This window comes from Cryptomeria japonica, chromosome 3 (genome assembly GCF_030272615.1).
Source record: "Cryptomeria japonica chromosome 3, Sugi_1.0, whole genome shotgun sequence".
Lineage (NCBI taxonomy): Eukaryota > Viridiplantae > Streptophyta > Pinopsida > Cupressales > Cupressaceae > Cryptomeria > Cryptomeria japonica.
Genome location: NC_081407.1, coordinates 961,945,821 through 961,962,985, shown reverse-complemented (window position 1 = coordinate 961,962,985; position 17,165 = coordinate 961,945,821). Strand labels below are relative to the sequence as shown.

At 39.3% G+C, this 17,165-nt stretch overlaps 1 protein-coding gene across 1 annotated transcript; it reads right to left on the bottom strand.

Moving 5' to 3' along the window:
• Positions 1–278: 278 nt before the first annotated feature.
• LOC131035555 (aldo-keto reductase family 4 member C10) lies at positions 279–12,804 on the bottom strand. The gene is made up of 5 exons (XM_057967270.2): positions 12,538–12,804; positions 1,556–1,731; positions 1,221–1,470; positions 782–961; positions 279–694 (listed from the first exon to the last, which is right to left on the bottom strand). The coding sequence occupies exons 1-5, from the start codon at positions 12,661–12,663 to the stop codon at positions 467–469; spliced, it is 960 nt and encodes a 319-aa protein (XP_057823253.2). The 5' UTR covers positions 12,664–12,804; the 3' UTR covers positions 279–466.
• Positions 12,805–17,165: the final 4,361 nt, after the last annotated feature.

Sequence of the window (17,165 nt, the reverse complement as noted above, 5' to 3'; positions counted from 1 at the left end):
ATGTTGTAAAGAATTTCATAATTCCATAAAAACCTATTTTGCCTTTAATCAATAACAATATTTTATTCATCATTGTCATATATTTTTTAATATGAAATATAACCATATATGTTAGTTTATTTTGAACATATGATTGAAAAACTTTTAACCAAAACACCTTTAAACTATTAAAAAAAACCTACTACATATAATAACATCAAAATCTCTTACACCAATTTAAACATTGAATTTCTAACATATTTTTGAACTATAACTACTCTACAAACATATTGCTGAGATGAAACCACAATCCAAAAAGCATATTTGCATATAAAACAGCATTTCCTTGATCCATAAAAGTTTGTTGCCACCAATAAATGCTGTCTCCAAACATATTACATCCTCCCTTTATATCACACCAGAGCTTAAAACAAAGGACTGTTCTTGCAAGTAGCAAATGTTCTATGTGACCTTCAAATTCTAAAGATTATATCTCTCCATCCCATAATTCTTCAACAGTCTTATAGGGGCCGGTTGTGCTATTAACGAAAGCATCCCCACGAAATAACTTAACCTGCTTAAGCATGTCAATCTTATCATGATCATCCGGAGTCAAAGACCAATCAAATATTTGAAAATTTGAAAATATTCTGTCTGTGTTATAGCTCTTGGGCAGCACACTCGCTCCCTGTTCTAACCCCCACCTTAACATAACCTGCAATTGCATGACAGTAACATAAGTTACCAACCTAGGTTCGTTATCTCAAGAAAAACATCCACAGATTCAAATATGATTGAGTACCTGGGCTCTAGTCTTTCCATGCTTTTGTGCGATTTCATGCATAAGGGGATTATCCATCACCTCATTAGAACCCCACCCCTTATTATGTCCTCCTAGAGGACCCCACGCACTCACATGAATGTTATGCTTGTTGCAATAATCTCTCAACTTCTTTTGCTGCCATTGTGGATGCATCTCTACCTGCCATTCCATTGCACAGACCTCAAGGAAATCTACACAACTTTCTAAGAATAAATTTAATATGAATGGCATATAATTCTGCACTGTACAATGTATCAGCAAAGATTCAATGGGGAATGAAGATTAGAATTGTCTAAATAGTTTGTTAAGTTCACCCATTGATTCACAAGTGCATATTTATATTAAGGGTGTTTCTGATTAAAAAAAAGAAAAGTATACTATATACAACCTAAGAGGCGCATGACAAGTAACTCATTACCTGATCAACTGCAGGGGGGATCTTAGCATGGGTCAATAAGTCTTCAATCTTCTTAGAGGAAAAGTTACTAACCCCAACGGCTTTGGTAAACCCCATCTCCAAGCATTGCTCCATACCCTGCCAAGTAGACTTCATATCTAAGGGCAAAAAGTCTTCTTCTTTAGGCTTGGACGCGGACATTGGAGCTTCTTTTCTTAGTTTGATGGGCCAGTGGATAAGGTACAGATCAACGTAATCCAGTTGTAAATTCCTGAATATTACAAATAATTTGGAATTAGAGGATCTGCGATATGGAGACAATATAAAAGACTGAAATTGTAATGAGGAAATCATACTTCAAACTACTCTTGATTGCAGTTACGGGGTCGTCATGTTCGGTATTCCATAGTTTGGTGGTGACAAATAGATCTTCCCTCTTAACAAGTCCATTTTGAAAGGCCGTGTTCAGAGCTTTTCCCAGTGGACGCTCTGACTTGTACATGCTTGCTGTGTCGAAGTGTCGATAACCTACCTACAAATATAATTGTTGAAAGAAACAACCCAATTGCATTACTGCTCACAAATTTCATCATTAGTGCTGCAAAATAATATGTAGCTTAGAAAAGAAAGGGAAGGGAAGAGGGTTCCAATAGGGTTCTATAGTGGAGCATTTTAGCTTTGCGTTTCGAAAAAATTTACTGTGGGTATTTTCAAATCATTTTCAATTTTATACATCAATTTATTTTAAAAGTTTTCTATTTAACAATTTGGTTTTGAGTTCAGATGTTCAAATATGATGTCATATCAGTATGTTTTTTTGTTCAGGTGTCCAAAATAGTCCAAAACAAAATAAGACTGATAATTGTGCACTAGATCATGTTTATGGTGTGCTGATATAGCATCACATAATTGATTTCTCATTTAGATTTTTTTTTTAATCAGTAAAGGCAGAGCCGAGATTTATATTAATTATGCATAATTACAGTATTAACATAGCTGAATGATGAAATATCAAAAAAGCTTAATGAGTGCTTTTGAAACCATTCTCAGCACTTCGAGAACGAGGGTTTCCAGGCAGGCAGAAAACCATAGGCTTCATAATCTATCATTCCAAAATCTAGCAAGATTATGTAGTCTAGGATCATAAAAAACTGTAGAAAGTTTGGATAGCAGATTCTCAACTGCCAAAATAACAGAGATTTTAACATAGTTATGTAGCCAAAATTAGCTATTACGAGAGTTTAGAGATAAACGACGGAAATGTCTTTAAACAGAACCAAAATTAGAAACCTAGCTTGCAATTTCATTCAAGGGTTCGGATTGAGAAGCAGAATTTCTCGCACTCCCACAACCTCTACCCGGAGGGCGGCCATGGTCACGACCAGACCCCCGACGGCCCCTGCTTGCACCACCTCGGCGATCCTATTTGGCCTGGAGCTTCTCATCTTCGGCTTTCAAAGGCAGGATTCCATTAAGTCTTGCAAATTGAAGAGGCTCTTCCTCTCTACCATGGTCTTCCGGGTTTTCCCCTAAGAATCGCCACTTGAGATATCTGAGACCTACTCCAGAAAAAACTCTATGTCTGTCCAAGTCCTTCCCTTTCAAGTCTAATAGGAAAGGGTAATATTCCTCATTCCACGGGGACACGTCCCCCCCCTTTTTGGGCTCGTCCCCCCGTCAGAAACGTCTCGGGGACGGGGGGACGGGGACGCAACGTCCCCCGCCGTCCCGCCACCGCCACCCAAGCGCCGCCGGGACGCGGAGACATCCCCGCGTCCCCGCATCTCCCAGGGAGATGGGGAGACCTGGAGACGTCTCCTTGGGAGATGTCTAGGCGTCTCCCAAAGAGACATGGAGACGCCTCCACGTCTCCTTGGGAGACGTTTGGGCATCTCCCCGTCCTTCGAGAGACGTGCAAACGTCTCTCCAAGGACGGGGAGACGTCCAGACGTCTCCTGTCGCCCCCACGTATATGCAATATTTAATATTAAAATTTTAAAAAAAAGTGACTTTTTAAGTTTTTTGAGGGTTAAGGGGTAACTCTAATTGGACGTGGGCCAAAAGAAAAATAACATCCGACGCCTTTAGAAAATAATAAAAGTATTTTTGGCCTCGCGGGGCGCTGCCCCTCGACCCCGCCCTGTATCGCGACAGGGAACGCGCAAGGGGCGATGCCCCTTGACCCCAACTTGGGGGTGCTGCCCCCAAACCCCCATTGAAAAATATAGGGGGAAACCGCACCGATAGAAGTAGGGAAAATCTAACCTCCGAGTCTGATTAGGCTCCATATAACAACACAACTTAGAAATCTTGGTATTTAGATTTAGTATTTCAAATTTCCTATAGTCTCATTTGAAATATAATTCTTACACTGTAATACTGTCATACATCTTTTCAAAACTAGTTTTTCAAGTACTATATGTATATGTATAACTATATCAGCACCACCACCCCCCCGCCGACGTCCCCCCCGCTGTCCCCCCCGCCGTCCCCAAACTTAGGCCCTTGGTTCCCCCGTCCCGGAAACGCGTCCCCCCGTCCCCAACGCCCATGGAACACTGGTAATATTTAATGAGCTCACCCTAGGCATTGAACAAAATCCTCTCGCTTGGCCGAGGAGCCCCTGAATCATGGCGTGCCTTATTTAGAATCTCTTGGAATTCCTGGATGATTTCATCTGGAAATAGCTTCTTGGTGAGGCTCCATACAGCTTGCTTAGCTAATATTAGGTCCATCAGAGAGGCAACGAACTTGGAAGAAATACTAGTGTTGTCTCAAGGATACTCCTCCCTATTCAAATGCCCACTTCCCAGAATCATTTTTACTGCCAAGATAACAAGAGACTCTGAGTGGAGAAGAAGGTGTTTCAGTCTCAAGTCTGTAATTCTTCTAAAGGATACTTGGCGCGTCGAAGCCGAGAGGGAAATGGGGGTGTCTTCTCTAAAGCAGGAAGTAGGCCTTGGATAGACGCTCATAATAAACCCATGAGGAGCCTCTGTCGACATGGTTGGCAATTGCGGAGAATTCAGACAAGAAAGGAATGGGCAGATTGAACTTTGGGATGATTCTGGCAAGATAAGGATGATAACGACTTGCAGAATACGCTAAGGCAAGATCATCGGATGCGCTCTTTAACGCCTAATTATGAGGAATAGCTTTGCATTAAATTCGCCAGCTAAGGTGGTGGAGTATATTTGTCCTGGACAAGCCAAATCTCCTTGGCTCAGTTAAGATGGCTACCCTACGGACAACACATACCTTGAGTCCTAAATGACGGCTCCTGCCAACTAGATCTCAGGAGGCGAGGTAAGGAAAAGGCTTGATTTGAGAATGCATTTAGATGACATCACTGGGTCCGGGCCCACTGTTTACCCGAAGTGAAGTGAAGTTTGAATTTAGAAAAAGAAATAACCGTTTCCCACTAGACCGCCAAAGATAGGCACTTAGACATTTGCTTTGAATTAAGAGGTGACTTTAACTGTTTTTTACTCTCCTCTATGAAATTCGTCACTTACACTCAAAAGACTTAAGGGGCATATTCCTGCTGATTAACCTGATCTGCTAGACCAATAAACCGAGCTCCTTGATCCCACCAATGAATGAAGGTTCCCTGAGCTGCTAATTTTGATAGGGCATCTGCCACTGAATTTGCTTCTCTATAGATATGCTTCGCTTCAAAATGCCCTATTCTAGCCAAATTTTCTATTATATTGTCTAAAATTGTCTGTGGTCTCCAATTTGGGGTTTTTTGCCTCTTAATTGCATTTATTGCTATCTCTGAGTCTCCCTCCACTGTAACATTTCTTAGACCATGCTTGATGCAATCCATCAATCCTAGCTGTAGTGCTTTGAATTCAGCTATGTTATTGGTGTCTGGTGGAATCGGCTTTGCCATTTTCCCTATAATCGATCCTAAGTGATCTCTGATTACATATCCTATGCCAAAGGGGCCTGGGTTGCCTTTAGAGGCACCATCAAAGTTTAATTTTAGCCAGCCAGGCTTTGGAGGGGTCCAGGTAGCATCCTTTCTGGAATTGGTTTTTTGCCCAAAGGATGAAGGAATCCTAATCCCTTGCCAGTTTTTCCTGATGCTCTCATCCCATGAAGAGAAAACTTTGGGCGGGTCCAAAGAGAAAGCTATTTTGCAATTTACTGTGTCCACTATTGCTGATTCAATTGAGTTTAGGATTGATTCTAGCCTTCTGGATTTGTCTTCAAATAGTCTGCGGTTCCTTTCTTTCCAAATTTCCCAGACTAAGCATGATGGGGACACCTCCATGATTTGACTCAATGTGCTCTCCTTAATTGGGAAAGGCCAGCTTTGAAATAGAGATTTTATGTCATTTGGTAGGGCTGTGATCAACCCCAATTTAGCACAGAGCCAACGCCAACATTTGGAAGCAAAGGGGCAGTTCAGAAGGAGGTAGTCCACTGTCTTTGCCTGAGCTTTACACATAATGCACCTTGATGGTCCTTCATATCCCATTTTTGTAAACTTTTTTTGATAGGCTAGCCACGCGAACCCTGCTTTTGGAATGATCTTGGAACTCCAAAACAACTTCGTCGAAATGTCCTGCTTGTCCTGATTTGAATTACTGACTAGAACGTTGTAGCCATCTTTTGAATTATACTGCCCTGTTTTGGAGGATGCCCAAATTAAAGAGTCTGCTCCTCTTCTACGATTGATATTTCTTGCTTTTAGTTGTTCTAAGAGTTGGTCTAGATCTTCCCCTGGGATTGGCAATCCTTCCATTGATTTCCACCTCCAACTTTGGATATTCGGCAAGCCATCCTCTTCCAAATAGTCTCTAACTCGAACACCCCAATGCTGTTTAAACAAGTGCTCTGTAATAGGAATATTGAGGGAGTTTGCAACAGGTGGATAACCACCCCAAGAGTTCTCCCAGAAGACACTAGATGATCTATCATGAATATCCCATGTGATTGATTCTGAGACCAATTTTGACAAGAGATGATAAAGTTCCAGGTTCTAGATCCCTTGAGACAATTGCCTGTTCTAAGAAGGTTGAGAGGATCCTGATCTGGTAGATACGTGGTTGCCAGCATTCTGACCCATGTGATATTAGGATTATTTATGAATTTCCAGACTAGTTTAGCCCCTAGGGCTTTGTTTTGCAATTTAAGATCCTTGATGCCTAATCCCCCCATTGTCTTGGGCTTGATTATTTTATCCCAAACAATTAAGGCAATTTTGTGCTTTTCCTCAATGTTTTGCCAAAAGAAATTTCTCATCTTCTTAATTATAAAGGAGTTGGCACTAGCTGATAGGGATAATATGGATAATAGATAAATAGGAAGGGCCGAGACCACTGATTGAATCATCACTAACCTTCCATCCCAGGAGAGCCACTTTCCCTTCCAAGAGTTTGAATTTTGTTCCACTTTTAACTTTAAGGGATCCCCAAATTTAGTGTTCCTTAGACCTCGGTCTATTGGGATGCCCAAATGAATGCAAGGGAGAGATCCTTCTCTGCAATCTAGAATTCTAAGGATCTTGGCCTATAGTAGATTTGAAGTAGAGAAAAAATAAACTTTAGTTTTATCCTTATTTCTTATTTGACCTGAGGCCTTTCCATAAGTTTCTAATATCTGGTTTAGGTGGGTTGCTTCCTTAACTTTTGCTGCCCCCAAGAGGAGATTATCATCTGCAAACTGCAGATGGGTAACTGCAAAAATTTTGGTTACTTTGATTCCCTCTAAAAGGTTATTAGAATAACTTGCTTTGATTGCCCTTCCCAAAGCCTCCCCCATTATAATATAGAGGAAAGGAGATATAGGATCTCCTTGTCTGATACCCCTTGTGGAAGAAAAGAAACCTGTTGGCTTTCCATTTATCAGAATTGAAAATTTAGGAGTTGAGATGCATTCAAAGTTTCAAACACCCAGTCGATCCATTGTTTGGCAAAGCCGAAGGCTTGCATGATTTTGCAGAGAAAACGCTAATCTACACTATCATAAGCTTTTGATATGTCTAATTTTATTATCATACCTGGTCTGTTTGTGCTTTGAAGGGTGTGGATTGCTTCTTGCGCTATTATCATTGAGCAGCCTGAGACAAATCCTGACTGTTCTACTGATATAATACTTTCCATGAGGGGCTTCATTCTATTTGTCATGACTTTTGAGAGGATTTTGTAGACTGTATTGCATAGGGAAATGGATCTGAAATCGCCTAGATTTGATGCTTTTTCCTTTTTTGGGATGAGCGCTATAAACGTGTTATTTACTTCTTTGAGAATTCTCCCTGATCTTCTTGAGCATTCTAGAGCTTCTGAAAGGTCCTAACCTAATATATGCCAGCACTTCTTGAAGAAGTCCGCAGGGAAGCCATCCGGGCCAGGAGCCTTACTAGAGGGAAGTTGATTAAGGGCTTGGAATACTTCCTCCAACTTAATTCTCTCATTTAGTTTCTGGTTTTGCTCGTCTGAAATGATCTTGGGGATCACTTCCAGAAACTTTTTTTGTTTGGGCAATTGAGATACTTCAGTGATATTTAAGAGATTAAAGTAAAAGGAGGTGATCTCTTTCTTTATCTCATCAGGGTCCCCTTTGAAATTTGGTTATGCTTTGTCTCCAATTTTGATATCCAATTCTTGCTCCTTCTGAGCTTTGTTACATTATGGAAAAACTTGGTATTTTTATCCCCCATTCTGAGCTAGTTCTCTTTGGACTTTTGTTTCCAGAAAATTTCTTCTTTTGAAAGAATATCCTCATACTCCAAAAGGAGGTTCCTTTCTTGATGAAAGGATTCTTGATCCATTCCCACCGAAATGATCTTGTCATTTAGAGTTGTCAATCTCTCTTCTAGTGATCTTTTTGTTGAAAAAGTGTTTTTGAAGTGTTGAGAATTCCATTGGAGCAATTCCAGCTTTACTAATTTTTAGCTTTGCAATAAAGCAAAAAAGTTTTGATCCTTCAAATGATCCTTCCTTCCACCAATTTTCTATCAAGGTAAGAAAATTTGGATCTTTCATCCACATATTCTCAAACCTAAATGGAGCTTTGGAAATTTCCTAATTACCTTGCAGAGAAAGCAAAATGAGGTAATGGTCTGATCCTGAGCAAGGAAGAGCAGCATAGGAGAGAGAAAAGGGAAAGAGCCTCAAGTCACCTTGCCAGAAGAATCTATCTATTTTTTCAGCTATATTGTTGTAACCTTTCCTTCTATTTGTCCATGTGAAGGTGTCCCCTGAATCTATTTCTAATAGACCATTCCTTTCAATCCAGTCATTGAAGTCCTGCTGGGATCCACCTAAGCGGGTGATTCCTCCCCTTTTTCGGAAGCAGTCCTAATGGCATTGAAGTCTCCCCCTATGAAAAGTTGATCCTCAGTCAAAGAAGACAAGACTCCATCTAAAGAGGACCATAAGAGGCGCTTTTTGTGAGGGGACACTGGGCCATAAGTATTTATAACAAAAAAGGAAGTATTTGACTAAAGGTGAGTAATTTTGGCAAGAAGCCAATTCTTGCTAGATGCAATACCCTCAGCTTTGACTTGGGAAGGCTTCCAAACAATCATTAAGCCTCCAGATGCCCCTTCTAAAGCCACTGTCAATTGTAGAGATGCCTGGAACAAAGGACTAATTCCACTTCCAAATGAGACTGCATGCTTACACTCCAATTTAGTTTCTTGCAAGAGGATGATGTCTGCACTGACCAAAAGAATCCTTCTTTTGATCACCCTCTATTTGTTAGGGGCATTGAGACCTCTAACATTCCATGAAAAGAGTTTCATTGTTGTTCAGGAAGGGGATTTCCCTTCCCTACTTTCCAGAGATCTGATAGTTTTGATTGATTCTCCATAGCACCATCCTGGGTTCTAGCTTCAATGAGGGATTTGCGACCCTTCTTAGGAGGGGAAGATCCAAAGTCTAGATTCTCCAATCCCTCTTGATTCTGATGCAGCCCTAGTTTCCTTTTTTCCTTAATCTGAGAGTACAGTATTGCTAGAGGAGTCTATAAGATTGAGTCTAGGTCCTCATCCTCTATCAAAAAATCCTGAAGAAGATTTTGGGGTTTCTGATCTATAGACAAACCCAGACCTTGAGGCACCATAGGCGGAGAAAACAGAAGTGGGTAAGGAATTTCTGCCGAGAGATTAAAATGTTGGTTTGATGGGGGTAGATCTGAAGAAGGAGAGATCTCTCCTTCAAATAAGTGTGGTTCATATTCCTCCTCCAGATCAGCGTTAAGGTCATTTTCAATGACATCCTCTTCCTGTAGGATTTTTGCAAGATGCATACGTTTTCTTTTACTAGATTTTATTAGCTTATGGGTTCCCCTTAGATTCTTTCGCCTTAAACTATTCTTCCTTTTTGAAGCCTTAGCAAGAGGTTGGGAGAATATGTTGAAAGCTCCTCTGCTCAGAGAAGGAGTTTTTTTTTTACCAAACAAACTCCTAACAGCCTTTTGAGATTGGATCTTAACAATCGGGGATAGAATGAGAGGAGGACAACTTAAAAGAGAAGGCAGAGAGATCTGAGGAACCTGACCTGGATTTGAATGATTCAGCTTGCTTGGCTTATCTCTTGAAAACCGATGAATTCTAGAAGTATGAAGGCACTGTGAGTCTGGAGGAGCAGGAGAGACAAGTGGAGTAGCTAAAGCTCTATCTTGAGACTGCTGAGAAGCATTCTTGCTTGCCTGGGCTGCATCCAAAGCAACTGGCTTTGAAAGGTTTTCCAAACCCTTGACCATCTTCTGGAAGTCTTGACCAGCGGTGGTTAGCTCTGAAGGCGGATGAGATAGGTTGAGAGCGCCCATTGAAGCTGCCAAAGAGCTGTTATTGACTATTTGGTTTCGGAGAATACATTTGCCAGGGATTTCCTTTCCCATTCTCATCACTTTTTGATTCCATCTTCCCATTTCTAAAATAATTTCTAAATCGCTATAAAAGCCTTTCTTAAGGTCAATCTCAACATAAATGTTAGCTACATCCCCTTTGAGGCCTTTTAGGAAATCTGCCTCAATCCCCACTAAGGATCCTAAAGCATTGCCGATCTTCAACACAGCCTCCGGACACCAAAACTCAGATGGGAGGCCTACTAAAGACAGCCAAACTAGAGTTTTCTCGAATCTATGGTGCACTGAGTCGAAGCCTAGTTTCCAATCTAGAAAATGAAAGGTTGAGCCTTGAAAAAACAAAGGACTACCTTTCGTGATTGCTTTCTTCAAAGACGAGTCAATGCATTCTAAGAAGAAAAAATCATTTTGAAGTTATCTAGCTGAAATCAGACCTGGAAAGGAAGACTTCCACCAGGCAATTATATCTTTGCTATTCCCGCCGCTTCCACACCATTGCGCAAAGAAAGCATTTTCTTTGAGTCGAGCAATCATAGGATTCAGGGACTCTGAAGGTAGAACAAACAATTTACTTCCCATGGACTTCCTATTCCATTTTTGATCCTTGCAATCAAAGTTAGGAGTTGGCCACGAGGGGAAAGGTTTTTTGAAACCCGAGGCCCTCAAACCCTTGTAGGGCAAGGAAGATGCAGCTGAAGGGCGAGCTTGCAAATTTTGGCTATGAGAGTGCTGATTATATGACAGGGTTTGCTTGGGAGGAGCAAGTCTCTGATCCCTAGCTGAAATAGGGATGCTATTTGAGCCTATTGCTACTTTCTTAGCCCAAGAGTCTAAGCTTTGGTGCTTCACAGCATCGTTAAACCAATGATTTCGATTACTTGCTTGTTGATCAATGCCAGACCGGCGAGGAAAGACTGTTCTCTCTAGTGGGAAGCTTGCTTGAGGACCCAACCAAGAATGTCTTTGATAGTTCTGGTTCTTATGAAGCCATTGAAATATGTGGTTCTTCTGGTAGCTCGAGGGTTTCTGGTGCTCTGTCCAGGTGTTCTGCCGCCTAAAGGAGCCCTGGTTAGAGTATTGATTTTGGAACCGCACTGATTTCTGAAAGATCTGATTTTTCTGAGTTCTCTAAACTTTAGACCTCAAATCCTGAGGTCTTGAGGGATAACCCTGAGGATTCATTTTTACCATGCAAATAATGCTTCTCCAACATCCGATTGCATTTTCTAGAAAAATTTTGTAACCCAACAGATCTAGATTTCTCATTTAGATTTAATGCAATCTTTTTTGAAGATAAATATTGACATGACTATTTGAATGCTCCAGTAAAAGACTCTATTTGATCGACTACTATCTCCGCTATAAAAACCTACTCCACTATAAAACCCTCTCCCTACCATAACAATAGAAAAATCACCTACAACATAAAATGATATATCAAAATAACTAAGTACTAAAATGATACGTATGATATTACCCTTTAAAATCATCAATTACACTATCTAACGATGCTTTGCAAATATCACAATCTGCAGAAGCTGAATATAAGTGAAAACGAATTTGCCCAATGCCATAAATGTTCAATCACAAAGTCAATGCTAGATTACATAGAATAGACAAGGGAAAGGCTCTAATTTTTAAACCGTTCTGTGAAATACGATTTCGCAGAATGCCCCTAATTATTATATCAAAGTAAATAGTACTGCAACAGTTCTAACTTTATATAATCTGGAACAGGCAAGTGCAGAGCTCTAATTCTATTTATGATGGATTTTATATTATTAACAAGTTTGTATTGTTATTTGATATGGAAGTACAAGTATATATTGATATTTTTTATTAAAAATTAAGAAATAAAGGTTATATGTTTCACCTAAATTTTGAATCTGGGTAAATGGTCTAATCAAAGGACATGCCATCACCCTCATCAATTATGCTCAACCAATTGAAAGAGAACCCCTTTAATATCTGCAGTGAGCTTTAAAAATTAATAGTACAAAAATATTCACCCACAATTACAACTACAAAATAAAATGATAGAAATTGATCAATATTGTTTCTTCATTAGATTATATAAGAGTTTTTTAGTCAACATATAGGATCACATACTCTGATCCATCATGAAGATTTTAGAGAAATTGATCTGAAACATTGATTAAAAACTCTTACCCAGTAATCCTAATCCTAAAACAACATTGATCAATATCATGAATTGTGAAAATCTGACATCTTTATAGAAAACCTTATAAAGAACTATAAATTTTGTTTATACCAATGTTTTTGGATCAGACTGAGAGATCCATCAGGATGAAAGTAAATCAAATTGTGTATAAAGCCAATTAATCAGCCTTCAAAAGCATCAGTCACGCTACCTACTAATTTCAACAGTGGTTCGAAGCCAACCCAAACTGAAGAAAAGAAAAAACTCTAAAATAGAAGCTAGAAATGTACTAATCTATTCTTTAATTGGTTTTGCAGAGGGCAGTTGTCTTATATTTTGGACAGTGAAATAAACCTGGAGAGCTGTAATCACGGCTACTGTAATGTCCTCCTCATTCTGATCAGCAGCAACAGTCCCCAACCCAATCAAAGGAATTTGGGCTCCTGTATTCAGTTGAGCAGTTCTTTTGAAAACTTCCATAATTTCTGCAGAGCACTCTGCAAGCGTTCAAGAGGCAGTACCGTTAGGTTTGCATCTGTCCATCATCAACAGATTAAAATGCTACATAATCACTCTGAAAAGTAAGGAGAGACTTTCGCTATAAAGATGTCCAAATCGATGACGTTAGGGAAATATTAAGTAATTCATCTGAAAAGACATTTTATTTCGCTTGATTTCTGTGGCGGGTAATCCGCCAGCTGGACTATCATCGACAGATAATTTTTACTCTTTTGAGTTTGACAAGACTTTTTTGAGGAGGTCCAGTCTAGGCATGTGCTCCGAAAAAGAAAGAGTAGCTGATTTGTTTGCTAATTACAGAGAAAAAGAATAAATAAATTTAATGTCTACGAGTCTATGGGGTAGCACATCAGACCTAACCAATTTTCGCAAATCTGCTTGCTTTCTGTGTAAAATGCTGACAAATGGCCCCAACCTCTCAACAAAATCTTCACTGAAAAAATCATACCAAGATCCCGCAGTCAAGAATTTTTATACTTGTCCCTAACATTCTTGAAGGCGTCGCACTCTAAAATGAAGTGTTTTTCAGTTTCAACTTTCCCAGATGTGCAAAAAATACACACTCTTTCCTCCCAAGTTTCTTTTGGTCTTTTCCCACGACCAATTTCACTACGGCGCTGATGAGAGTTAGTTCTTAATTGAGCAATAATACACTTAGCTTTCCATGAAATATTAGCCCTTATATAAGATTTTTTATGATGATCATAAGCAAGATTGAACTCCATGATATGATATTTTTTCTTTCTCACTAACTCATTACCCCAAGCCCACTTGTGAAACTTATCCATAACAAAAGCCTTTATCTCTTTACTATTTGTGGGGTACTAATTTAGGTAGCTATTCCATTTACTCAACCATTTGATGTTTTGTTGCATCCAAGTCTTCTTTCTTTTACACAAGGTGTCATTGAAAACAGCTTTAGGTCAACTTCCTTCCTCCATTTGCCCAATTATTTTGAGATAACTAATGATGGCAGAGGAAAGAATGTCTACTTAGGAGAGGGGAATACAAAAGAATGGGCAGAGGGCATAAGAAAGTGGAGCTTTCCAATTGTGATTGGGTCTACACGATGCCCCAAGTCTAATTTTAGAGGGAGGTTTATCCTTATCTCGAGAGGTTAAATAGTCATGACCTTACTATAATGAAGATCTTTTCTAAAGGTAGAAAAATATAAAAGTTAATGCTTTCGGTTGGGAATTCTCTCTCTATGAGGATTTATTGGCCCACATTACGAGGATATCAACTAAATAGAGGAAGGCTATTAAAGTGAGAGAAGAAGCTATCTAATCTTTTTCAAGGGTGGTGAAAGGGACAAACTATTGAAGTTGCACTTACACTATAAGAGAACATCACTCAAACCAATTCAAACTGCAATAGCAGAATGTCTTATGAGATACATTTTTCTTGAAGAGAGGTTTGAATCGATGTATAACTACCATTCCATCTTGCTTAACCATTTAAGACAAAGTGTTAGTCTCCTTTCCTTTCTTTATTGTGGCATTTTTGAAATACTTGATAAAGGAGAATATTAAATCACCCAACATGACTTCTAATCACCAAGATCTCATGGTTTTTATAGTGAATTATATAAAGGCACAAACTCCTAGTCAAAAAATCCTAGCGAGTAGAGCTTCTTTTAAGGAGAGTAAATCTAGGGTTATGGAGTATTCTAATACCTTGTCTTTTGAGTCTTTGAGCCTAGGAAATATTTCACAAGATGATGGTAAGGAAGGAATGGTGTTTGGAGATGCTTTAGGCGAATTTGATCATGAGGTTGTGGAATTGTCCTTGGACCGAGAGTATAAAGTCTGTGAGAAGATGGTGACCTTGGCGAAGAAGAGAAAGTTCAAAGATGATAAGCCCCTAAGCCTACCCATCCAAGAAAGAAAGGGAAGGAAAATAAAATCATTATTTGGTCAAAGGACTATAAGACGAAGAACGAGAGATTTTATGAAGAAGATTTGGAAAAAGAGTTGGAAGAAGATAGTGTCAAAGAGAAAAAAGGCATCAAGAAAGGGAAAGTCATTTTTTGTGGAACCTAAGATTGAGGTTCCCTTCCCAAGGATTTTGGATCCCACCCTAGATATCCCCAAGGATTCCTAATAACCACCCTTTTGTTGCTAAAAATATTTTTTATTTATTACTTCACAAGTACCATCTCAATCACCCAAACTTCTTGTTCTAGCCTAGAAGTGGTGCCTTCATAATTTTTTGAATCACCATAGTGGTTACAACTCTACACAATCACTTATGCTTACTCTCAAAGGTGATAAGCTCTTGAGGTCAAGGTCCCCTTTAGATCTAGACCTATGTCTTGAGGGCTCATTCCTGATGACCTTGCCTATGTATCCCCTCAAGGGAAATCAAAGGATTTGAAGTTGGCCCCTGAGGTTAGAGGGAGCTCATTCTCTCCTCTCATTTCAAAACTTTGATCTCTTCTTTAAACTAGGCTTGTTTGTCAAACTCATACTAATAACTAATTGCCATCAAGTAGTGTACAAACATACAAAATTACACAAGGCTCATATCCTTTTATAATTCCCCAATTCCTTAGAGAGTGACTCAAATGCACATCACAAGATGAATGGATTGTACATATCACATATATATAGTGGCTATATCCAGCATACATCACATATACATAGTGACTAGCTCTAAAGCATGTCACATATATGCAGTGACTACCTCTACCATACATCACATATACATAGTGACTAGCTCCACTCTGTGTCATATACATAGTGACTAACATATACATAATGAGAGACTAACGTATCCACAATGGCTAACTATCACTTGCCAATAGTGCATCCTAGATAAAAGGAATGTCAGTGCATTGCACACTACACCATGCGTCACATTATTTTCCCCAATCTTCTACACAAAATGAGCAAGTGAGAATAGGATTTGATGTATCTCATACTACATCAAGTGTCCATCCTCATCCCAACAAGGTCAAGTATACCATTTTCACATTAAGATATGCCCAAATTATACTATGAGGTTGGTCCAATTGTTGCCTACATGTTCTTCATTAAAACTTATCTTCCCTATAGTCCATCAAATGACTAAGCAACCAAGGACATTCATTGTTGGCATGCTACTTGCCCCAAGGTCCACATACTCCTAGTGAAATTTGTCCTTCTATCTATGTGGTATGGTTAACAATCTGTGAGTACAATGTTCTCCTTGACTAGAATCATTCGCCAATGTCACTCCTTGACTACTGTCAATCTCAAGCATACATGTCTTGACTATTGTCAATCTCTAGCATTGATATGGTTATCTCTAAATTGGTAATAGGATTTCCATCAGTGATCACCTCAGATTGGGAAGGGTAGCCTACATATTAGACATATGCAACCTCTACATATGCCCTTGTAGGGCTCTTACTCCACCCATAGTGGCAAAGTTAGTGCTTGTACCCTGCTCAACACTATAATTGGAAGAGAGGTTCCTAAGTCAAAACAAGTAGATCACAATTGGCTGATCTAAATGCACAAATTCTTATAGGTCCACGTTTAAATTTCACATCACATGAATTAACTTTGAACCAACACAAGATGACCTCCACTCATCAAGTACAAATAACCAATATCAACCATAAGGTAGTCAACCCATTCACTTCATTCAAATCAATATTCCAAAGCACATTATGTATTAAATAAAAATTATCAACTTTTCTTCTTTCTTTCATAACCATCTAATACCCATTTCAACATCTGAAAGCTACTAAAGAGAGAAGGTCAAACCAATTAGGAACAACACCACAACTTGGGGTTATCCCCTCTAGACCCTCCCCCCTACAAACTTGAGGTCATGGGAGCATCCTTCACCCAAGGACCACCAACATACCCACTTCCAAACGAATCTAAGTTACATGCAGTTCTCCTTACTACGTCTCTCACAAATGAACTACACACATTCTCCATAATTAAGGTTTCATTAATCCAACATAATAATAGTTGGGAAATAATGACTAAGTTCATACTTTACCAACCTATACTATAGCACTTCCCTTTAAGGATATTGCGGGTTTCACTCAAAGTCCTTTAGTTATAATTCATAAACCAATTTGAACATCCCAAGGTTGGTTGATAGGGAGATTCTCACAAAAGAGTTGCAATTTTGGTTTATAGGTTAGAAAAAGGTGTTAAGGTGGGCTTCCATGTTTGTTTATGCCATGCTCTCCTCTTGAATCAATTCCAACACCTAAACTCCTTTGGAAAACTCTCTACCAACTAGATTTCTCTAGTTACTCAAGATCAAGGCTAGAACTCACTAGAGTAAGTTCAACCATCAAGATGTCAAATTCTATAACCTTCACTTGTAGGGGACTAGGAGGAGTCTGAGATGGTTTAACAACTCCTGCCATGTGGTTTTGTAGTTTGTTTCCCTTCATTTCTTCATTGCTTTCATAAGTTCCTATTTTCAAGGCCTAGTAGCCCTATGAGCCCCTTTTA

Excerpts from the sequence above, each read along its gene's own strand:
- LOC131035555 (XM_057967270.2), bottom strand. The coding sequence starts at position 12,663 with ATGGAAGTTTTCAAAAGAACTGCTCAACTGAATACAGGAGCCCAAATT. Across the intron at positions 1,732-12,537 it reads CCGTGATTACAGCTCTCCAG|GTAGGTTATCGACACTTCGA; the intron begins GTTTATTTCACT and ends TTATATTTGTAG. Across the intron at positions 695-781 it reads ATGGAAAGACTAGAGCCCAG|GTTATGTTAAGGTGGGGGTT; the intron begins GTACTCAATCAT and ends ATGCAATTGCAG.